The sequence below is a fragment of the Hakea prostrata genome, chromosome 1, assembly GCF_041222555.1.
Source record: "Hakea prostrata isolate BN-2017 chromosome 1, UWA_Hpros_2, whole genome shotgun sequence".
Taxonomy (NCBI): Eukaryota; Viridiplantae; Streptophyta; class Magnoliopsida; order Proteales; family Proteaceae; genus Hakea; species Hakea prostrata.
The window spans coordinates 28,123,729-28,148,732 of NC_142600.1; the positions used below are offsets into that span (position 1 = coordinate 28,123,729).

The 25,004-nt window shown below is 41.2% G+C and overlaps 1 protein-coding gene across 2 annotated transcripts; it reads right to left on the reverse strand.

Moving 5' to 3' along the window:
* Positions 1–23,175, reverse strand: LOC149028598 (folate-biopterin transporter 1, chloroplastic-like). Of its 2 annotated transcripts, XM_089138052.1 has the most exons (9): positions 22,853–23,175; positions 17,416–17,633; positions 16,701–16,765; positions 14,956–15,118; positions 12,306–12,454; positions 11,929–12,183; positions 11,502–11,670; positions 11,320–11,412; positions 5–1,408 (listed from the first exon to the last, which is right to left on the reverse strand). In XM_089138052.1, the coding sequence occupies exons 2-9, from the start codon at positions 17,503–17,505 to the stop codon at positions 1,106–1,108; spliced, it is 1,287 nt and encodes a 428-aa protein (XP_088994178.1). In that variant the 5' UTR covers positions 17,506–17,633; positions 22,853–23,175; the 3' UTR covers positions 5–1,105. The 2 variants fall into 2 exon arrangements, with proteins under 2 accessions (XP_088994186.1, XP_088994178.1); XM_089138060.1 differs by lacking the exon at positions 22,853–23,175 and having other exon boundaries at positions 1–1,408; positions 16,701–16,761; positions 17,416–17,498.
* Between the last annotated feature and the right edge of the window lie 1,829 nt (positions 23,176–25,004).

The following is a 25,004-nucleotide window of genomic DNA, read 5'->3' on the forward strand; positions in this document are numbered from 1 at the left end:
TTTGACATTATTGGCCGAGCAAGTGGTTGATTTGATCTATAGATATTAATTTATGGGACCCACTGTAAATTTGATTCTTGAATCTACATCAATCATTGGAATCATGTTTGGCAATTTTTAACTTCCAAACAACTGCTACTTTCCCACTATCTAAGGCTCTACGTATAATATCATTTGAAATTGAAGGTATCAACTCTTATCCAAATTAATAGCAAGACAAGCAACACAGCACATGGCAGCAAGTTCAAAAGCTGCAGCTAATAGTGTGTTATAATAATGTTTAACTTTCTCACACGAAAAACAAAACAAAACAAATCAAATTCAAAGAAAAGGTCGCCAAAATCCAGCATTGGAGTTAGAAACAACAATACAAACAGACCCTGAAAGCATGGGTTTGATATGTGAACATCCTTATTTTGATTTTAGGGGCAAGAAATAAATAATCAAATTTTGCCCCCATTGGATACCAATGTACTGTGGAGTGTGTCTTCAGGTTCCCATACAAATGGGCCCAGCAAAAAGTCCTCCTTTCTAAACCCTGGCCTTTGGAGCCTTTTGAGGGTAACATGGTGGGCCTAGTAACTGTGGAGCCCATAATATGTAATTCACAGTCACCATATTCTGACATGGCAGGCTGGGGAGCTAGACACCCTGCCACTTGGACTCATAGGGTAGAAAGATAAGACAGAAAGAACATGGAGGTGATATCTGTGGGACCCCACAACAACGAATCTCCCGCATGAGTAGAGTAGCTATCTGATTCTGACGTGGCACGCTGGGCCTCCTTTCCAACAAAATGTGTTGGAGCCCACTTCTCCATTCTCATCAAAACCTAGAGCTTGAGCTCATCTACTCTTTACCTGGGCCACCTATCCAAATTTAGGTGGCCCACACATATCCAGGAACCACATTATTCAGGTTCCCTATTGTCCAAGAACCTGGTTGCTGTAACTGTAATGGTTTCTCAAGAGGGGAAGGATCGGCTATAACATATATATTTACTTTTTTTTGGTGCAACAAACATATATATTTACACCATTCTAGTTACTGTATATCCCTTGGGAAGAACCAACATTGTAATACACCAGGGCCAGATGCTCCAGCCTCAATTCGACTTTGCTTGCTCAATTTCCATACTCTCCTTTGCTGTGGCATCTGGGCTGTCCCTGGGAAGGAGGCCAAGCAGTGGCAACGGAAGCAAGGAACTGACGTTGCAGAGAAATATCAAGAGAGCTAGATTATCAAAGTTATCCTTTGTGATGCCCAAAAGTTGAGTCAAACCAGCACCCAGAAGGCCACCAAGAACACTACCTCCATTAGAGATAGACATCAGGGTAGCAAACAGTGTTGCTTCCACACCCTGTGGACATAATCTTGCTGCTAACACCAGAACAGGCATGAATGATGCCTGCAATCCACAATTCAACCGTTAGTGTAACTTCAATCAACTCCAGCCTCCCTTTCACAGGAAGAAATATTGAGAATATTAAGTTGAAAGAGACATTTCCACAACTTGATAACATCTATTCAGTTGATTGTTTGGGATTTCAAGTTAAAGATGGGAGGTAAGACACCAATACTTGGTGATGGATCAACACTTAGTACAATGTAGCTACAACTGCACTTGTTTTCATGATTATTTCTTTTCTTCTAAGTTTATGATAGTTCATCATGGGAAAATTCCCTACAAAGTTTACACACTCAGTTTAGGTAGGGTTTCTCAAATAATCAATCATTTGAACCACATGGACTAATGCTAGCTTCAAGGTGGCTCCTCCAAAAACAGAATAGAGGAACGATAGTAATTTCACTCATGCTATTCCCTTCTTATTTACAGTATATAGAGACATTCCTTTGCAATCCTTCAACTCATTCCACAACTCCCCATTCCTCACTCATGCTCTCAGACCACAAATCCTAACAGTTCCCTGCCCCTTTCTACCTTTCCCATAATCATGCAGATTTGCTGGTCACCTCCATTCTTGGTGTGGCCGTGCTGCCACTGGGGTTGCATCCTGTGCTGCGTTCTGTGCTTGAGTGAGGTTGTCGTCTGATGTAGCAGTTGTGGTCCTTCGTGTGGTCCCCTGTGTGGCTGTCATCTGCAATTGCACCTTCTATGGTAGCTGCTGGTGTATCAATCGTAACACTGCCTACAGGTTCTGGAAGAACCATGTCCTCAAGGTTCAAAGTGGGAAAGAGACGCCGGAACTTTGAGAGGTCCTCCTAGGTTGTCTTCTGGACGTAGGTCACACCAATGGACCAGTACTTGATGAGGACCTGGTTTCCTTAACAAAGATGTCAGTGGTTCAAAATGGCCAAGGGATTGTGCATGGTAGAGGTGGATGTGGGCACCACAGGAGGTAATATTGCAGGAGTAGCAGTGTCACCAATGAATCGTTTGAGTAGGGAGACATGAAAAACTGAATGATTCTTCCCTCAGGTGGTAATTCCAATTTATAGGCAACCTTCCCAATTGGAGGCAGAATCCGAAAACGCCCAAAAAAATTGAGTCCCAGCTTCTGGTGAATTCCTAAGGCAGCAAAGCTGTCTGTAGGGTCCGAGATTAACCAAGACCAAATCTCCCTCAGCGAATTTCAAGGACCAGCCGTGTTGATCAGCATAATACTTCATTCTCTCTTGTGCACGCTGCAAGTTGGCCCAAAGGGATTAAAGCAATTGGGTTCCGGTTCTACAACTTAAGACTCTACCGCCTCATTACTTGATGTATCCAGGATGTACTGAGCCAAAGTTGGAGTCTGCCGCCCATAAAAAGCCTCAAAGTTGTCATACCGGCAGTGTTGTGATACACCGTGTTATACCAAAGCTCTGCCAAGTGAAGGTATTTCGTCCACGCCATTGCTTCATTTAATACTTAGCTCCGGAGATACATTTATACACACTTGTTGAGGGCTTCGGTTTGTCCATCAGTCTGGGGGTGGTACGGGCTGCTCATTGCCAGCATCATCCCTCAGAGATGGAAGAGCTCTTGCCAGAAGTTGCAAACAAAGATGGGGCCACGGTCTGAGACAAAGGAGTGGGGCACACCAGGTAACTAGACAATTTCTTTGAGAAACACCTCATGACGTTGCTAGGGAAAACAGAAAAATGTGCATACTTTGTAAGTCAGTCCACGACAGTAAGAATGCAGTCTTCCCCTGAGAATTTGGTAAGGCATTGATGAAGTCAAATGAGACATCTACCCACACCCTCTCTGGCACTGGCAGAGGTTGGAGGAGACCTACAGGGGCCGCGGTAATGGATTTCATTTTTTGGCAGACAGTACACTGCTACATAATGTCGCACATCAGAATGAAGCCCTTTCCAATATAAATTTGCAGCAACCCTCCAGCACATCCTAAGGAATCCAGTGTGTCAATGCATGGAATCCCGCAAAAGTTGACACTGTTGAAGGATCCTTCTGATAGCACCAAGCAATTGTGGAAAAATAGTAGACAATTCTGAGTAATATACCTCTCTAGTGCCATGGGATCATTTTGCAGGGTCTCCCATACATGCTTCAACTCTGCAATGGCGTGAATTTCTGGAGGAACTCAAGAGTGGTATGGAAAAAGCAAACAAGGACAACACCAAGTGTGGCCAGCGGGATAATGCATTGGCAGCCGAATTCTCTTTCCTAGGCCTGTATACAATATCGAAGGTGAAGCCAAGTAACTATGATAACCAGTGTTGTTGCTCGGGTGCTTGGATCACTTGAGTGGTGTGCTCTCTCAGACTAAGTTGATCAGTTGAGAAGGTGAAACACTGCCTAACAAGTATTGCCACCAACGATTCATAGCTTGAGTTACCGCATACATTTTCATACATTTGCCGGGCGTAACTGGAGGCAAGCAGCATCTTAGGTGGTAATTTCTTGCTGAAAAATGAGATTCGCTGCAGTCTTGAGAAAAGACAGTCCCGATTCCTACCCCCGACATGTTGGTTTCCACGATGAAGGCCTTGTCAAAATCCGGTAGGGCTAAGACGGTTGCAGTGGCAAGGGTCTGTTGTAAGACATCGACATCTTGCTGTGCCTCGGCTGTCCAAGTGAATGCGTCCTTGACCAACTCTGAGCGGCACTACAACATAAGCACACAAGTGGACAAAGCAACGGTCGTATCCCGTCAGTCCAAGAAAGCCCCTTAATTCCTTGATATTGCGTAGGACCAGCCAATCTAAGACCGCCTGATTTTTAATGGTTTTTTGTCCAAATGAGCACTTAGCCTTGATGGCAAACAACTTATGGGCTCTTAGAAGGCTCAACACTTCTTTTGATTGGTCTAAATGGGCTGTCCACGTGGGGCTGTAAACTAGTACATCATCAAAAAAAGCAACCACATACCTCCTCAACATGGGCCTGAAGGAGGTACTCGCTGTCGCTTGAAATGTGAAGGGGGCATTGTGATCCCAAAGGGCATCACAAGGAATTCGTAATGCCCATCGTGCGTCTGGAACGGTGCTTTGTGGACATCCTCATCCTGGATCAAGATTTGATGATATCCTGACTGTAGATCCAACTTAGAGAAGAATTGGGCCCAATGCAACTCATCCAGAAGCTCATCCATTGTTGGAATTGGAAAACGATCCCAAATTGTCATGGCATTTAATGCGCGATATTTACGCAAAACTTTCATGTCCTGTCTTTTTTCTTAACTAGCAACATCAACGAAGATAACGCACTACTGCTAGAAGTATTATTCCTGAGTCTAGCATCCGCTTGACTAACCGTTCAATTTCAGCCTTTTGATAATATGGGCATCGATGCAGCCTAACATTCACAGGTTCAGCTCGGCGCTAAAGGTGTGGCATATGATTGTAGGCCTGTTTAGGTGGAAGCCCAAGGGGAAGTGCAAACACATCTTCAAAGTCACGTAGCAGAACCAAGAGGCCCACATCCTCGTTCTCAGTTCGACCGACACACTGATCAACTCAAGTTGAAACAATGCAGCCACTGAGCTGGTGTCAGACATTTGCCTCACCACCATGAATTATAGTTGTGCCGGTTCAGCAACTGTCTCTCCATGGATGGTTATCTATCGGCCAGCAATAGTGAAGGGGAGTGTCAACTGTGAATAATTAAACACCAATGGCCCCAATGTTGCCACCCATTGGACTCCGAGCACCAAGTCAGCACCAAATAGGGAAAGGGTGTATGGATTGATGGAGGTAGAGCATGATGGAAGCACCACCGCCAAATCCCTCACTCCAAATGTGATTGCTACTGCCCACCACCATGGTCATCTCAAGAATCTCTTTAGTTGGCACCCCCAAATGACGCACCCCAGCCCTTGGATGAAGTTATGGGTGCTGCCACCATCGACCAGCACCTTAATGGGTACCCTGCAACTTTGTCCCGTGAATCTCAATGTGGTGGTTGAGGATTCTCCTGTTAAGGCTAGGCAGGTTATTCATGCACTACTGTCACCATTTTCCGCTACTAAGTCCTCCGATTTTGCCTCGCTTGTCACCACATACACCTTTGCAATGGCTGGTTCAATCCCCCCCCCCTCTTCCATACTTAAACAGGAAGAGTTGTCATTGTCTACAGTGATGCCCTGGGCTGTACTTTTTACGCAATTGTAACAGAGCCCCTTCTCGCTGTTGCTACATTTCCATCGGTGTTAGTCACTTGACACGTATTTTGGGTGAAGTGGGTGCAGACACTGGTGGAGTCGTTAGTACTAGAGGATTTATGTTGGCAAATGGCTTGAACTGTCCTCAACTTTTGCTGATCTTGGTCTCCGATAGGCGTACAAGTCCAATCGCTTCCATCAGGGTAGTGGGGCGAAATGCTACCACTTCATTTCAAATGTCAGCTTGCAAGCTGGACACAAAACTACTAACAAGGAACGTGGGTGGAAGCGAGTTGACCCAGTTCACCAATTGTCCATCAGGGTAGTGGGGCGAAATGCTACCACTTCATTTCAAATGTCAGCTTGCAAACTGGACATAAAACTACTAACAAGGAACGTGGGTGGAAGTGAGTTGACCCAGTTCACCAATTGTCTACAGCGATGCCCTGGGCTGTACTTTTTACGCAATTGTAACAGAGCCCCTTCTCGCTGTTGCTACATTTCCATCGGTGTTAGTCACTTGACACGTATTTTGGGTGAAGTGGGTGCAGACACTGGTGGAGTCGTTAGTACTAGAGGATTTATGTTGGCAAATGGCTTGAACTGTCCTCAACTTTTGCTGATCCTGGTCTCCGATAGCGTACAAGTCCAATCGCTTCCATCAAGGTAGTGGGGCGAAATGCTACCACTTCATTTCAAATGTCAGCTTGCAAACTGGACACAAAACTACTAACAAGGAACATGGGTGGAAGCAAGTTGACCCAGTTCACCAATTGCTCAAACCGCATCTGATACTCTATCACTATGGTTGTCTAGCTTAGCTTTGAGAGAGCTACTTGTGGATCTTCAAACTCATTAGGTCCAAATCTCACCTCCAGTGCACATGTAAACTCTGAATACATTGTAAAAAGTAATGCCTGGAGCATCCATTGGTACTGGTGGAGTGTCAATCCATCCATGTAGAAAGAAGAGATGAGCAATCGTTGCTCCTCCGCCATGTTGTGGTATTCAAAGAAATGTGTGGCCTTAAAAATCCACCCGAGGAAATCTTCATCTTCAAATTGGGGAAATTCCAACTGGAGTGTTAGTGTCTGGATGGGATTGGAGGTCTGTAATATTGAGTTACTACTAATCGCTAGCATACTAGGAGTTGCCTTGGAAACACCAGAATTCTGTCGTCACTCAGCTTGAGCACTCAGAAGCCGTAAGGCTTGCTCCAAGTGACCATCCATCAACGTGAATCTCACAGATAGCTTGGAAATGGAATTTTGTTGCTCCTTCACAGTGGTTTGCAGCTTCTCCATTCGATCATTGTGCTCATTAACAACCTCCTTCAGAAGTTCAGCAATTTCGTCCAATTGCTAGAGCCTCGTGTTCTCAGCTATTCGGGAGGGTGGGTTACTTCTCAATGAAAGCACCAAATGTTCAGTATTTAGGAAAGAATCAGAGAAAATGCCAACTTTGAGGGTGGCTCCTCTAAGAATAGAATAGAGAGGACGGATAGCAATTTCATTCATGTTTTTCCCTTCTTACTTATAGTACACTTGCAACCCTACGATTCGTTCCACAATTCTCATTCCTCACTCATGCTCTCAAACCCCAAATCCTAATGTTTCCCTATGCTCTCGAACTCCAAATCCTAACGATTCCCTATCCCTTTCTCCCTTGCACAAAATCTTGCAGATTTGCTGGTCGCCTCCGTTCTCGGTGTGGCCTTGCTACCACTGGAGTTGCATTCTATGATGGGCTTTGTCCTCGAGTGAGGTTGTCGTCTAATGTGGCGGTTGTGGTCCTCGGTGTGGTTCCCTATGTGGCTCTATCATTTGCGATCACATCTTCTACTATAGCTGCTGGTATACCAATCATAACAAAGTAGGGGACCTATGATTACCGGTCCACAAATTCAAACCCATTTCATATGCCAAACGACACAGTTCAGGGCATTTTATGTAGGTCTTACCAAGAAGACAATGTAGGAAACTTAACATTGTTAGGGCCTTTTTGGTACCAAGTTTCATCCTCTACTTTTAGGAGTGTCAATAAAAACCTGTTTACCGATCCCGGCCCTACCGATCCCGGCCCAATTCCAGCCATATTTTTTCAACCCAAAGGGTGTGTTGGGTTACAAAAAAATGAGCCCTAACAGGGTCCGGTTAGGTTCGAGTTTAGCCCTCGGGCCACCTGGCATAGCCCCACCCCACCCTATGTTAGCTTAATTTAGTTAAAGTTATACATAAAAGTTATTTAATACCAGCATAGTAAACCAACACAACATTGCTCAATTGGTAAAACTAACAATTTTCAACAAAGAGGTCATGGGTTCTAAACTATTTGGTGGCAATATTATTATCGATTTTGTTGCACGCTAAAAATTAGGGTCAAGGTCAGGGTTAATCAAGGCAACCCGATCCTATTAGTATTAATCAGGGCGGGTCGGTTTAGGGTTGGGAATTTTTAAACCTTGTAAAGGTTGGGTTGGGGTTGGGGTTGGGTTTTGATTTCAATCTCTAGAGTAGGGTTAGGGTTCAAGGCTGGCCGGGACCAACCCGGCCCATTGACACCCCAATCTATTTTCCCTATCTAGAAGAAATGAATACAATAATCCATTTTTTTATCAAAAAAGAAAAAATGTTTGGTAACTTTTAACTAGAATAGATTATGGAATGAAAAATAAGTTTGTTATGTCAAAATGAAAATTTGATTAAAAATTATTATGGAAATGGAGAACAGATCGTTTGAGGAGTGAGAACAAGGAGAAACAATAGGGTTTTCATAAAAAAAAATGTATGTTTACTATTATAGCCTCAATATATTAAGTCAATTATGAATTTTGGGGGCTTTTCTATTGTTTTAAACAAAAATAGGATTTAAAATGGATACCAAACACACACTAACAAAAAAAGTCATAAAATGGGAATGAGAATTGATACCAAAAAGGCCCTAAGTTGTTAAATTCTGAAGTAGTTCAAAAATCAGGCTTGATAAACAGATCAACACCTTAAAAGCTTCTGATACTAAAACATCAATCTACAATGTTAATCAGCATTATAGTTCTACACTTCTGCTAACAACAACATTCATTGGAAATCAAAATCTCAATTTTCATAATTTTTTGTAGAAAATTACTAGCAGGTTAGTAGTTGTTGTTAGCATGCAAATACAATATAACCTTGACCAAAGAGGCCCTAAGACTTATGCTTTGATAAGAAAAGATGGAGCAGAGTCACAAAACCATGGCCAATGGAATCCAGAAGCAACACAGAAAAACAGTAGCAGGATATAAGAAATCAATCCCAGATTGATGCCACATCAACATTAAGGCAGAAATTATAGTCATCAAAAAGGAGGGGCTGGGGGGGTATATCACAGTGCAAAAGGCTCCCACCACTGCAAGGTGGCAGGTCATAGGGTACACAGCCTAACCTGGTTCCACAGATGCCGTTTCCAGACTCAAACCCATGACCACTTGGTCACAATAGAACAATTTACCATTGAAGCAAGGCCTGCCTGCAGACTTCCTATCAAGGAACTTTCTAGCCTAACTTGAGATCGTTACTGGGGTTTCAATAAAACAAACCATAATAAGGTTAAAAAACAAATGCTTGAACAGAAGAAACCATATCAAGTTTGCATATATTATGCATAAGGTTTGAACTCTCTGCCTAAGGGTGTTCGGATCTTTGTGTAACTTTTGAAGTGAAAGAATGTGTATGTGGTTCTTGAATCCCTGTGATAACTACCTGACTAGGATTTTATACAGATCATGAAGTCAATCAGCAAACTGGCTTCTGTGCCACCATTTCCTAACCAAAAGCAAGGTGATTGAACCTGATTCTAGGGTTAGGGTTTCTAGAACAAACATCCTAGAATTAAGGATTCGCCCAGAATCTTCCAGCAAAGAAGGGTAAAATATCATGAGAGGGTTTTAGGAAACTCTAAGAAAACCTTAGTAACAAGATAGGATTGTTGACAAATCACCCAAGGGAAGGTTTGAGATACCCAAGAATAATATAGGATGGACTAATATGGGATGGAAGGAAAATTAGGGTTTCTAACTACACTTGGTCTAACGAAGGGATCTTATGATGGATATGGGTTGAACTTTGAAAAAGGGGGAAATTAGGGAATGATCAGTATGGGATTGATCTTTGAGATACCTTTCTTGAATCTTTCCTTCTTTCTATTTCCTTTTCTTTTTCTTTTCTTCTTTCTTTGTTCTCCTTTCTTCTTTCTTTTTTTGGTTTGTTTCTTCTCTTCTGTTCTGCCACCAGAACATAGAACCCAAGAGAGAGAGGGAGGGTTTGGGGGAGACTGCAGGGGCTGGGGACGTCGGGGAAGGGCTAATGGAATTGCAGGAGGGTGGGGAGGGTAGTTAAGGGTCTCAATTAGCTGAGGGAGGGAGCTGTAAGGTCTGCGAGGGTAAGGGATGAAAGGTTTTGCATTGCACAGAACAGGGTAGGGGCAGGGAAGGAGATCTAGGGTGCTGTCGGGTAGGGCAAAGAGGGGATAGGAGGCTGCAATGCAGGGGGCTTTTTCCTAGGTGCGGAAAAGGGAAAAGGTGGGGGGGAGGAGCTGCGATGGGAAGTGGAGGTGGGAGAAGGGGCTGGGGGTGCTGGTACTTGTTTAACTGCTGGAGATGAAGAGAGCAGCTGATTTGTTGAAGAGAGCAGCTGATTTGTTGAAGAGAGGCTGCTGCAATTGAATCAAGAAGCTATAAATCTGCCAAAACCCTCCTAAAGAGAACCATGACTTATTCCCACAAGCAATATTCAATCTTTATTCAATGCAGACGAAAGTTTACAATCATAGACTGGTTTATTTATAGTCTTACATCAAAAAGAAATAACTTAACTCAAACTGGGAGCCTCTATCTTGAATCAGTTGAGACTAAGAGACCAACTTAACTATGGTTTCTTTTGTAAGCTAGGATACCCTTTTACAATTAATTAACAACCACCTAAATAAAAGAATTCTTCTTGAAATAAAAGACTAACTTATCTATAAGAGTCTTCTTTAAAGAAAGACTCCTAACCTAAGTAAATCACAGCCACTACTAAAAACTAATTCCAATAACAAACGAACTCCTAAAAGATAGGAGCTCTTCTTGAAAAAGTGTCTTATCTTAACTAAGACTTAACTAATGAAACCAAATCCATCACAAATCAATTAAGAAATTTAAAGTGGACTCAGACTCTACTAATAAAGCTAGAACTCTGGAACTAGATTCCAGCTGTAAAACAGGGCCTAAAATGCCCAAAATACCCCTGTACTAGGGTTCAGCCAGCTTGCTTGGGTGGGCCTTGGAGACCACTTTACGTTTCAGCCAGGGGGGTCAATCTGTGTTTACATCACAAGGTCTAAACACTAAGCACTCCTGAGCCAACAAGTATCTACAGTATCCCTGATAATTAATTTTTTTCCAAAAAAAGGGGGCATACCTATATGAGACTCCCGCCATTGCATGGGTCTAGGAAAGACCATATTTTACCCAGCCTTACACATGAACCCACAAGGGCTGTTTCTAGACTCAGCCCACTGACATTCCAGTTCACTGATGAACCTTCCAAATATTATGTACAATACTCCGAAAGAAGTCACCCTGAAAATTACTGGTAACACTTTGTGATGGCATCCTTCCATATCCAATGATGGTCGAAAGTCAATAATACAACCCAAAATCACAACAGAAAGTTAAATTTCCTAGATACACAACTCCTATAGTTGAAGGGCCAATTTTGTCTCCTTTTACCTGACCAAGGACGGTTATTATCAGAGAATCCCCAATCGAGAACCATTCATCACTTACACCAAACTGCCGATTTAGTCCTGTGACGAGGAATAGCTGAGGAAAAACATGTCATAGAATTAGCAATTGAACATGAGGAATTTAGAATTCTCAAAAAATCAGCAAACATATGTGCCCACACATACCTGTGTCATCCCAAGAGCTGTACCAATGACTGTACTCACTAGAAAAATCTTCCGCAGAGGAACATCTTTCAAAAACCCATTATACAGCCCAACACCTAACAGGGATGCAATTGACGTAACAAGGTTGACACGACCAAGAAACTCAGGAGTGAAACCAAGTTTGTTTGTCCTGGAACCAGAAAAAGGAACCAAACTCGAATTTAGAAACCAAAAAGTAGCTATGGAACAATTGAAATACACTTCAAGCATCTATGAAGCACATCACCATACGAATAAAGGATACATGAAAGCAGAAGAGGAACCAAACTGGAATTTAGAAACCAAAAAGAAGCTATGGAACAGTTGAAGTGCATTTCAAGCATCTATGAAACACATCACCATACAAATAAAGGATACAATAAAAGCAGAAGATTCTAACTGTACATACGTAAAGAAAAACATGGCAGAATCTGATTGCGGTGTTGCTTGCCAGAGGAATATGAATAAGGTAGGCAATAACACATTGGGTTGCCTGACAGCATCCCACAACTGAATCATACTCTGTTTTGAGCTTTCAAGAAAAGTCGGCCCTACTGGAGAAAAAACATATGCTTCCGTTGTACCCAACGCAGGTTGTTCTTCAACAAGAAAAGCAACTCCAGATGTTATCAAGGGAAGCAATGCTGCCAGACCAAAAACATACCTGCAGATTACCATACAAATAAAGGATAACAATGAAAGAAGATGACCTAATGTATACACCTACAGGAAGTTATGGTCCAAATCAGTTCAAGCAGTAAAAACAAAGAATAGAGAGAAACATACCTCACACCATAAGTGTCAACCAGAGAGCCACTAAAATAGGCACTAATAATCCCCCCAAAAGCTGAAGACCCCCAACATAAAGATTGAAGAGATCCAGATGCGCTTTGTGACTCACCACGGGCTCTTTCTACTATCATGGAATCTACAACCTGCACCATGCTTCAATTTTGAAATCAAGATTGTGAATATGCAATAGCCAGCTATTGAAACTCTTGTTCTCACAGACCATTTAAATGGAAACAGTAAAAGATTAGTAGCTTATCCAAACATGCAACTTCATTATTTTTTCAGGTAAATATCAAATAAACTATATCAATAGTAAACAATCTGAAATCAGCTGAAGATTCTGAATATATTAGTAATTATAGATAAGAAGACCATAACGGAAATGTTTGAGATACACCAGCTGAACTTGAAAATCCGGTAAACTTCTCTTCCTAAATCACTGAAGATTACCCAAATGAGTGCATTATGAAGTTTGCAAATTAATATACTTCTCACAAGAAGAACACATGTACCACATTATTAAAGTGATGATCAGCAGGTCCAGGATCTAATAAGACATGCTAGGCTAGGTCCAATTACACATTTGCTAAGGCAAGGGTATTCCCAGCATTTGTTTTACTGGTATTGCAATTACTGTGGTATATTGTATGAGTACTTTCTTTTCTATAATACGGAACTACATTTATCTTCTATTATACACAAATATTGTGCATGTGTCACACCAAAAGGTCATATAACCTACTGGTTGAGCTAAGACAGCCATTACTCAACAAATTAACATACAATAACCACTTATAAATGTGGTTTTTCAAAAACAAAAATATACCAGCAAGTGTGCTCAGAGTGTTATGCCAATGTGTGGCCTATTAATATATTAAAAGCACTTAGGCAACGGAACCCATCACCTAGAGTCACCTGAGTGTTTTGGCATCACTAGAGGGAAATGTGAACGATAAAACAGTAATCACAACCAAGCCAGAGGTGGAGCTGCTCATGGGACAGGCATACTTCACGAACTTGCTCAATCCAATCATTTATGCTCCTCAAGCTTCTACCGGAAGTTACTAGAGAACTTATTTCATAAACCAGAGAAACTTTTGGTGTGCTTACCTATTCAAAAGATGATAGTACAGCATTGACACAATATTTTATAATTCAAGTCATCTGTTAATAGAGACTGTCAGTGTCTCTGTTCTAGTCAAAGATAGTCCGGGTTTTCTCTTTTATTTCCTTCTTTCTTATTTCCGTATTATGTCTCCTACATTATTATATATGTTGGTAGAAGTGGGAGCTCCAATACTAAGTGGAAAACTCCCAAAGGTTACACAAAAACGTCAATTCCCACCGTTCTCCTCTTTGAATTTTTTTTTCTAGGTAAATCTCTTTCTTTGATTTTTATTATTACTTACATGGTTTTAGACCAAGATCTCCAGGAATTTCCTACAACATTCCTAATATATTGTCTCCTCCTTTTCAAGGTTTCATCATCATCAATTGATTCATTTCAGTTCAAGTTTTAAAAATTTCTTCAGTTCTAATTTGAATGGGGTGCAGGACCTTCAGGACTGTTTTGAGACTAGTCCATGATAGAAGATTGAGAACTAGCTTTATTTTTTATAGTGATGATTGATTTATGGAGTGGAGGTTGCATTCAAGATCCTAGGTACTTTTTTTTCATTGATTTTTGGGGTCAGAATTGGAGATTGACTTTGTCATGGTTCTGAATCCACCTTTGCAGCAGGGCCTTGAAATTGAATTTTACCAGGTATTGGAGATCAATTTCTTCGTCAAAGTGGTTGGAGGTTGATTCTCATTGACTTAACTGTTAGAAATCAATCTTGCTTCAGGGTCTTCAGATCGAGCCATGGCACATGTTACATATGAGCTGCTGTCTGTGGGTTAAGCAGCCATTGATTGAGCTTGGCTTTAAAGATGATTCTCATACACAACAGTGGTGTGACAATGAAGCTGCTATTCATATTCCTTGGAAATTTGTGTTTCAGATAGATGATGCACATCAAAGTAGATTGTCAATCTGTTCGAGAGAAGCTGCAACAAGGACTCCTTTCTCCTAGACATGTTCAGAGGGGAGAGCAACTTGCAGACTTATTCAAAGAGTCTCTGGGGAGTGCTACAATGGATTATACTTGTATGAGCTGGACATGATCAAACACATTGATATTCAATGTTCCTTTTTATCTTTCATTATTACTAACATCAGGTAAGCCTCATCCTAAGTTACTTGGAGTCACCTACGAATATCAATTTCCACTCTATTTGCTATTTCAGTTTTCTCCTTGTTCCTTTTATGCCTCCTAATTGTATCATATCACACCTTTTTCACTGATTCATTATTGTTCCTCAACCACATGGCTGAACCATCTCAACAGAGTTCCTCTCTCATCCTTATGGCTGTTAAGTATTTACTCAAATGCTCTCAAAAATGCTTCCATATTCCTTTGTGCTTTCAGAAACTTCATGGAATAGTATTTCCACTCATACAGGCTGAATGAAGCATATGTGAATAACCATTCATATAAATGGAAGAATCCAATTAACATAACAGACAGGTATCAAAGCAAACACGTCAAACAAAGTAGATAGACTACTCCAAAAAAGGGAGTCCTTGACTAAGAATACTTACAACATCTGAGAATGCAACAGAAAGAGATCCAATCAGAATACAAAATGCAGCATCATATTTGCTGTCAACAAATGTAGCCATCAAAGTCCATGAAAATGCCCCAAGAATCCCTGATAAAACAAGATATGATCTTCTTCGATAGCCAAAAAGTGGAAAAGCGTCACTGCAATGAGAGATTAACTGTTAGAGATAAAGTAAATGAATACTCCATAAATATATATACCCGCTATATTTGGGGCAAAACTCTTGACCACCCACTATTGTATGATAAATTACATGGCACCCATAGTCAAAATTACAAGTTGCCCACAGTTAACCTTGCTGTTAAAATAGATTATGAAATTACCCAAATGCCCCCATTTTAATTCTCTCACAGCCAACCCTTAGGTGGGTGAAGGGACCACCACCACTGGAAATCACCCCAACCCTCCCATGCCGGCGACCACCACCCTCACCGTCCCTGCCAGAAAATCCATATCAATCTAGTCAACAAAAGTCTTCTCTTCATCCAATGAACTCCACCACTCCAAATGCCTCTATTTCTTCTATGTTAATTTCCCACTAAGCTTCACCGATTTCGTCGCTTCATCAGCAGAGGCTAAAGACACAACCCAATCACTCTTGGGTCTCTCCTTAATCTCATTCCCAATCCACCCCATCACGTAATCCTTCACGCCCCCAGAATCCGAAGCACTTCCGCAATTTTCCTTCCGCCACCACTAGTCCTTCCTTGGACCAGTCTTCTTCCTTAGTGCTTTACAATATATATTTACAAGTGGAAGACAAGGAAGGAAGAAAGGAATTTGAATGGGACGGAAAGTGTGAGAATTATGTGTAAGGCAATGAGAGAAGGGAAGCAGATGAAGAGGACTACAGAGGAAGCGAAGCAAAGCTACGAAATATGTTTTAGTTCTCTGGATTTCGAAGGAAAAGAAAAGAGATGGTCTTTGGATGGTGTGAGAATTTGTTGAATTTTGTCTCTCCTCAAGAGGATTTCCCCAACATCGGCAGATAAAAATCACGCTTGGGTTTGAGATTTTGGGAAATTTCTAGGGTTTATTTCTTCTGTTAATTGGGGCTGGGTTCTCTAGTTTTCCTTAGAAACTGACAGACAGTTCTCTTGTGACACAGACATTAGCCCCCAACTGAAACAGGAGTCTATCGAAAACTTAATGAATCCACCAACTAATTGCATTCACTTACAAAGATGATCGCCAAGTTTAAAGGTCTCCAAAGCTGCCCAGTTTGTGTAGTTGGTGGAAGAGGAGTTGTTGGTGAAATTGAAGGGACCATCCAGCCTCGCCTCCAACTATAGAGGCTACATTGGTAAATTGGTTAGGAGTTGCAGAAGCAGCTGAGTTTATCAGAAGAAACTGGTGGTTATCCGTGCAGCCGTTGTCAGAGTAAGAGAAGGGGAAGGGGAGTCAAGCCAATGAGTCATGGTGAAGGCACAGGAGCATTAAAGTAATTTAACTGCCCAAAGGGCATTTAGGTAATTTGTATTTCAAATTTCAAATGGATTGAATGCAAGTAAAGGTATTTTGGTCATTTTACACCTCCACTTAATTGAATATGTGCTTGTGGGTAACTTGTAATTTTGACTGTGGGTGCCATGTAATTTATGAGACAATAGTGAGTGGTCAAGAGTTTTGCCCCAAATATAGCTGGTGCTGTGTAATTTGCTCAAAAAAAAAAACAAAACAAAACAAACAAACAAAGAAAGAGGAAACCAAGAGAAATCTAACCTGATAAACCCATAAAGAGGCTTTATGAGCCAAGGTAATGCTGAGAAGCCAGATAAAACTGCTGTCTAATTGAAGAGATAAAATTTGTCAGTCTTATAACATTTCTCTTCCAAACTTAACCTAACTTCAATAAAATAAATTTCTTTTTGCTCTAAGTTATTCATGAACAAATTATAAACATTCTATATATTGTTATCAATACTGGGAGACATCCCACCACAAAAGCAGCTGATCAATAAACAAATGAATAGTTAAGATGCTATTCTTTCATCACACAAAGACCATGCATCTTGACAAATCTGGCTTCAATAATGAGATAATTATGTGATTAATTACCCACTAATCTAATTGAAATTTTCAAAACTATCCACCAATAGTCTCTTAAATTTTTATAAAATTATGTTTTCTTAAGCATTCATAGAAAATGCATTCAATGGTGCAACGAACAAACAACTTGGGACATATGAAAATTCTGCAAGAGACATTCTTTCCAGGACAAATGGCTATTTACCCTCAGTAATTTCTTCCCCCACCACCCTCCAAAGAAAAAGGAAAAAAGCAATAAAGAATGGAAACTACAAAAGCCTTCAAAGCTGTAGTATCAAAATAGGAAGATCACAAAAAATTAATGCACAGTAGACAGCTAGACACTAATTGAGTTTAAACCCCCATGTTGAAATCTTGCTGGAAAGAATTTGAAATTGGATTAACGTACCTCTGCTGGATCAAGATGAAGGTCATCTTTTAAGTAAAAGCTCACTGCAAGCCTAGAGAGGCCTAAAATCCCTTGGACAAAATATACCATCACAACTGCTATACTATCAGGGGACAAGTCCACACTGAAAATGTCTTTTTTTGGAGCGGCCTGACGGAATGAGCATCCTTCACCATCAGTTTCTGCAGTCAAGAGTTCTTTTTTCTTCACAGCTGAGTCTGGCATCAAAGTATAAACAAAGAGCTATAAAATCAAACAAAGACATTGAGTATATAGATCATTTGTAAGCATGCTAAACCCTTAAATACACAAAATTTCTCCCATTCCATCACATTTTCTTATCCTCTCTGTTCTGTTATACTAATATACTATAGTGAAAAATTCTCAGCACCCAAATGAACTGTCAAACCAGCATAAGTATCAATAAATTTGCTGCAATCCCCTTGCAACTTCTAGCACTATGATGTTCCAGGAAAATTTTCAAATCATTTCATGTTGTTGGAAATATGTAGTCAGCCTTCCACAGAAATTTATTTAAAAATAAAAAAGACAAGCATCACACAAAGAGCCCAACAAATAGGAAAGAGAGACTCAGGGATCATACAGAATCTTTATTTCTACATTCTCAAAATTAGTTTCATCTCACACATTGTAAATGATCCTGTGAGTGTTACCAAATAATTTAACTTTATTCACGTATTTATCTGAATAACTAAATTACAACATCGTCTTTACCTATTACATTTAGCCTAGGGATGTTCTAACACTAATCTTATAAGCATGCTTAAAAATTCAAAAAGTGGTCTACAATTAATTTCTTGTTACATAGTGCATACACACTTCTATATAAGAAATCAATGAGTCAAATTGATACATATTAACACTGCCAAAATATACTTAATAGAATTAAAATTCTCTGGGGTGGAATATAATGCCCATGATAAGAATTAAAAAAGCCTGCCCCATGATAAGAATGAGTCAATTCACATGCTCTCATTGGCCCCGGCATGTGCACTAGGGCCGCACTTCCCACAAAGAATGTCAACAGGGAGCAAATTATTTGAAGTGAAAAAGTTGGTTAAAGCAAGGGGTGATATGTCACAAATGGCCCTCCCCTTTTTGTCAGATTCCAAAGCTGGTGATGTGAACACAATGACCCCCCCCCCCCAAAAAAAAAGGGTCCCAAAATCCATATCCAAGCTCACCAAATACCCCCAAAGGGTATTTTGTTCATTTTCCAAACCCTTTTTAGGGCTCAATATGGGTCTGGATAGAATCCCCTCGATCCAAGAGTCATAGCTCTATTTTCAGTTTTCTCATTTGAGTTAGTAGTTTGAGAGTTGATCCAATTGTAAGTTAAATTGAGTTAGTTAGTTGTGGATAAGATAAAACTCCTTATCCAAAGGGGTTCCTATCTTTTAGAAGTTTGTTTTGCTTAAGAATCTTATTTATAAGTTGTCCCAAGTTAAGTGTTATTACAAGATTCCAATCCTAAGGTTGTGGTCTTGTAGTAATTTGATTCCATTTTGAATGTTTGTGTCTAGAGTTAGGATCTTCATCTCTAAGGGACTTCCAACCCTAGTCAGAGTCTTTTATTTTAGGCTATAAATAGCATCTTCTTGCATTGTAATACTCAGATTTTTATGATTAATAAAATTGATTGAGTGGAGGACCAGGGTCTCCTTGTTGGGTAGGCCTTGGTTGAGTGTTTAGTTCAAGATTCTTCATCTACTTCAACAATCCAGCAGCTTTCAAGTCATCACCAAAGCCTTCAAGCCTTCATCAAAGCATCCAAGTAAGTAAGAGAAGACCCCAGACCCAATCCCAGCATTTCCCCCTAGCACCCGCAGGCTCCCCACCCCTCTCTTACCCACGGCACCCTTGGAACCCCTTCACCTGCATATCCTAAAACTCAGCCCCATTAACCCTATTTTCCCTTCCCTTTTGCTCGCCCCTAGTACTAGGTTATAGTCCTAACATTATTTTCTCAAATCTGCTTAGTATTCTTGACTTTGAAAAATCCTGAACTTCATCATCTTCAAAAGGATCTGCAGAATTTCTAACTTTCAAGAAAAACCCTAAGTTCCTAACACCTTAGCCCTTCAACCACTGCACCTAGATTCTGAACTGCAGAACAGTAGCATCCTTAGCTCTGAAATTGCAGAAATAGCAAGCCCTTTCCCCTTACCCAACCCTAACTGAAACCCTAGTTTGGCATTTGAATTCAAATTTCGAATCTGGAATTCTGTTTGCAACAGGATTCAGATCTGAAATTCAGTTTTGGCAGGCCATAAATCCCCTTAGAAACCCTAAAACCTTTCCCCCTTTTGCTGGGATTTCCTGGGCAAACCCTAGGTCTAGGAAATTACCAAATTACCCCTTAGCCCTAGACCTGATTTACATCAGCAGGTTCTCTTATTGATCCAAAACTACACTCAGGCACTGCAGGGAACTCCTACTCTTTATCTTATTTAAACATGTAAAGTGTTTTTTTTTTTTTTTTTTTTTGGGGGGGGGGGGGGGGGGGGGGATGAATAAAAAATTCATTACCAAAGGAGAGAAAAAAGGGAACAAGGATACAAAGACAACAGGCAAAGCCCAACCAAAGAGAGAGAGAGAACAAGGATCGACAAGCGGCTATAAGCCGAAAGGCCAAGCAAAGCACACAGGCAGAAAAGAAAGAGGGAAAAACAAGCTAAAATAACCTACTTCCTCCCTCTATTCTTCTTCTTCTTCTTTTTGGAAGATTTATAATCTACACATGAAATCATCCCCAAAATTGTGGCGCCCCTTAGTAGAGCGATTGCTTCTCTACAGCCATCACCATTGTACTCGAGGGGGTCAGCATCAGAGGCCTCAAGAGCATCCATAATTGTATCTACATCCACCGTAGGCACCAAGGCGAAGGACCAAGGGAACTGGAGGGGGGCTCACTAGGTGTGGTTAGCAACAGCGAAGACCCAAGGGAGTCAGCATCAGTATGAAGGAAAGAGAAACTATCAGACCTCCCCTTGAGGATGCTAGAGATCCCCACTTCAGTGGTAGCAATGGGATCAACAATGGGGGGGGGGGGGGAAGGGGGGATTGGAAGGTCTCAAACCAAGGGAAGGAGAGGGACAAGAGCCTTTGGGCCCAAAGGGAGGTGGGACAAGGTGGGAGGAAGGAAGAAAGGATCAACAAAGGGGGTGGGGTGGGCCGTAGAAGGGAGAAGGGTTAAGGGGCCGAAGTGGGCCTGGGCCAAGTAGGAAGGTCAATGGGCGAGACAGAAGGGCGACTAGGCCTAAGATTGGGGCCAATAGGGGAGGGGAGAGGGGGTGGAAGGCTCAGAGGAAGAGAGGAAGAGTAAGGTGGGAAAGGGGGGGAGATTAAGAGAGAGAAGATCTTAATCTCCATTGGTGAACAAAACGAGAGAGAGGGAGATGGAACTGCAAGGGAGAAGAGGGGCGATATGCGCAGAAGATTTTTGTGGGGGACCAAATAAGGGATAAGAGAACCAGGTAATGCCGATGAACCTAACACTGCAAGTGAGGCAATAGAGCTTGTAGGGGCTGCACTACTGGTAGGCCTTCCAATGGAACGCAACCAACCAACCAACAACTAGCTCAAAGGACTTGCATCATTGATCAAAGGTTCAGCATTAAGGGATAAAGCCAGAGCCTAAAAGTCATTTGAATCAACATCAAACTCACTGAAAGTAGTGCCAGAATTGGCCAAGGGACCAAAAAGAGAACGCTAGCACCGAGAGTGATTGTCACCAACAACTGTAAGCCTATCATCTTCAATGCTTGCTTGTCTCACGTGCTCACCATCAAGTGGTGGAACAGAGGGAGAAGCAACATTTAGAGTGATATTGGCCAACGCACAGGGATAATGGCCGAATGCTTTGCAAGAGAGGCAATGAGGGGGTTTCCACTCACAAAGCACCTCCTCCTTGAAACAAGCCCCAGACCCTTCCTTGATGAGGATGGAAGAGGGAAGGGTGGCTTCAACTGATAACTCAATGCCCAGACGAGCATAGATTAGTCCTTCCTTCAACATTGTTCTAGCATCAATGAAGAGGGGGGTCCTTCAACATTGTTCTAGCATCGATGAAGAGGGGGATGCCAATAGCCGAACCAACAAAACTTTAGCCATTAGAAGTGCAGGGAAAGGCCAATACGGGTTACCCAAAGGGGGAGGAAGAGAGGCCTTCACAAGAGAGTTGGAGTTTACGGGACCACTGCCAGAGAAAGGGAAGCCTCTTTTCAACCATCCAAGGACCACCCTCAAGCACCCTAAGAAGATCAGCAGAGTTAGAGAATTTGAAAAGGACAACCCATGGTTTAGCAGGTACGTCGTCTGCATAGGGGCTGAGGGCTTCCATCACTTATCCAAAAGGATTTGACTATATGGAAGAGGGGGCGAGAGCCAATAAAGTGGCCGACTAAGCACCAGCTCCAGCGAGAGGTTTCTTCGTCCAAATGACTGTCGAGGCAGATTGCCATGATTTGGCCATCAACAATGGAATGAAGAATCAGACATAAAGGCGTTCCAGATTGAGGGGGCTGAAGAGGAGAGGAGAAGAGGAAGCACCATGGAAGCGGAGGGGAGGAAGAGGTAGAAGTGGAAGAGGGTTTGGGGATGGTCGGAAGTAAGGGAGGGGATCCATCCCTCTCAACTCAGCCTTCATGTAGTGTTAAGAGTTACATACTAGCGTAATGGTAGTAGCAGAGTAACTATACTAGACACATGTCAGTTTTGCATGAGATGTCTCCCTTTAGTTTCACAAGTTAGAATTTCTGCTGGAGGAGGGAGGAGAAGAGGAGAGAAGGAAGGCCTCACAACGGTTGTCCATTATCAAAACAATGTTTGAGGAAAATTTCGTTCCAAGGGAAGACTACCTGGAGTGCTAATCACAAATCTTAGCACCAAATACTGGTGTGCAAATTATCAGATCAAGTTGTTACTCAGGCAGTTAACTTCAGCCATAATAGCAATTTAACTCTATCCAAAAACATAACAGAGGTCATGAGCTTTCCAACTCTCTAGTCCTCTCAATTCTTCTGCATGCTCCACTATTCTATACTTCAGGTTTCCTCCATATATTCTGTTTTGAAGGAATGAAACATTGTGATTCATTTTTGTTTCAAATTGTTAACTTTCCCAAAAAAAAAATGCCACAAAAGTGCTTCATTTCTATGTTCAAGAGATCGCCTTCAAGTGCCTAGATTAAAATTTCAGAAGACTTCACTTATATTTTAACTAAAACATATTCGGATATTCCTTTCCAATAACTTACTCCAACGCCAAAATTTGCCAAACATGGTAAGCAAAACAACTAGACATATCAAATCTAAACTTTCACCAAATAGACCGAATTCACAGTGAGCATAAGCCGTAGAGACGATAACCATAGAATAAAAACGCCGGAGAGTTCAACAGGATTATTAGAACTCACAAATTCTGGAATCCGAATAAGGTTCCTTTTCCCCACGTTGCCGGAGGGACGGCGACGGTATCGAATAGGTAACAGACAAGTCTTTATTCGATTGATAAGTTCGAATATTCCGGCGAGTTCTGGCAGAAAATCTAGATGGACGAAGGGGTGTATCAGATACCCCATGTATCCGAGATCCATCAGCGAAGAGAGAGCATAAGAAAGGGTGCGTGGAGATTCGAGCAAGGTGAAGCAGACCCTAGAGTTGCAACTGCAGATGCCATATGCGATATGGCTACACTCACGACTCACCTCCCACGGCGAGTTAGCAATGAAATTCTCTGGACACCTCGGTCCGGTCCGGTCCGGTCCCAAGACCAAATCCAGGATAGGTTGCATATACTTGGGTGGATAATGGATATAAAACGGGGGGTTGTGCTGCAATGCGGCTGTACTGCGTACGGTCGAGATCGAACATGCATTTCGCACAAGTGAACTTTTATCTTTTTACAAATGAATGATCGATCTCAACCGTACGTTGCAGGTATTGTGCATTAATTATGCACAGCATCTAAGCCAAGCGCATAAAACTAAGCCTCGTTGCCAAAACTTACCAAGATGTTTGACCAAGCTGAAGACTGGACAAGGGCATCACGCTTAATTCTCAAGATAAGTAATAAAGCACTAGGCAACATCTATAAATACTACAATTGAGTTTGAATTATTACATGACCCGGGTATTGGTATTAGGTTTAAGTATTTCTTGTATTTTGCGAGTCTATATAATTAGCTTTCATTGTAATTTAATTGGCCGGATAATTTAATTAGATCAAGTACTTATATGAAAATTAGTGCACACTCTCTGTATCTTTCTAATTATATGAAAATTAGTGCACACTGTCTTTGTGAAATAACATAAATAAACGGTAACAAATTTGATCATACAAATTTAGCCTCTATGGTTGGTTTATTTCAATATATATTAATAATTTACCTATAATTGTGTTATTCATATTTAGTCTTTCTATTTTACCAGCAGAAAAAAAAAAGTCTTTCTATACATATATTTTTAATGTGGGTCACATGTCTACATATGATAAAATAATTTAGAGGTGGGACCCACAATGGGTTCCACACAATTTGCGTGGTAAAAACTAAAAAGGACTCATTATTCTGCCCTCCCCCACCCCCACTATTTAATCTTGAGTCTGACCCTGGGAGAAAGTGATTTTGGTGGATCAAGGTGACACCTAAGCTGAGATTCTTCACGGTCAAAAGTTTAACATTGCATTCATAAACTGAAAGGAAACTATAGACAAAGAGACTTAAAGAAAAGAACCGGCTATGGGAATGACCCAATGATCCTAGGATCTGTGCTCACAAAGCGGCCGCAATTGGATATGGTATACATAAAGCCCTGGAGATTTCAAGTATCTAGAACATGCCAAAGGGCTATAGATTTCAAATCTATAGAGTCACAATTCATAAAATTAACACGCCTTTGGTTGTGGACATAAAATTTGTGGATTCATCCTAAAAAATATTTGGTCAAAGGGTGGATATAGAGTTGACCTCATAGGCTAAAGCATAACCAGAAGAGCACCAACTCATGTTGAAGCGAAAATGGCCATAACTTGTTCTCGGACTCCCATCTTGAAATCAATCAAACATGAAATCACCATTAGAATAGACGAAAAAACTAAAAACCCATGCTTCACATCAACCACCGTATTCTTTTTTGAGTTAGGATTATAAGCACATTCTATATTCTCCCGTGAATTAGAGACAAAAAGAGTGAAGTGCAAATATATAAAAAATGAAATAGGAGGATTTCAGAAAAATAGACCCATAAATCAAGATATGGACGTTTTTAGTGGAAAAAAAGAGTGAAGCGGAGAGAGATTTACATGAGAATAGAGGCTAAGATCGAGCAAGACGGAGAGGCGGAGAGCTCTCCTCACCAAATAAACTATTCAGACAACTTAAAGACACTTATGTGATGATGATCCTAGGATTTGCCCTAACTGATCTTTATCTCCGGCGATGGTGGTTGCGGAGGATCATTTGAAATGACAAACCAACACTAAATTAATATGATTAGAGAACAATAATTGAGATTTATAAATCATTGATGGCTCAAGGCCAATTATTTCCTTGTGATGCTACTAATACC

Excerpts from the sequence above, each read along its gene's own strand:
- LOC149028598 (XM_089138052.1), bottom strand. The coding sequence starts at position 17,505 with ATGGTATATTTTGTCCAAGGGATTTTAGGCCTCTCTAGGCTTGCAGTG. Across the intron at positions 12,455-14,955 it reads CTGTTGCATTCTCAGATGTT|GTTGTAGATTCCATGATAGT; the intron begins GTAAGTATTCTT and ends AGCATGGTGCAG. Across the intron at positions 12,184-12,305 it reads GTTGACACTTATGGTGTGAG|GTATGTTTTTGGTCTGGCAG; the intron begins GTATGTTTCTCT and ends GGTAATCTGCAG.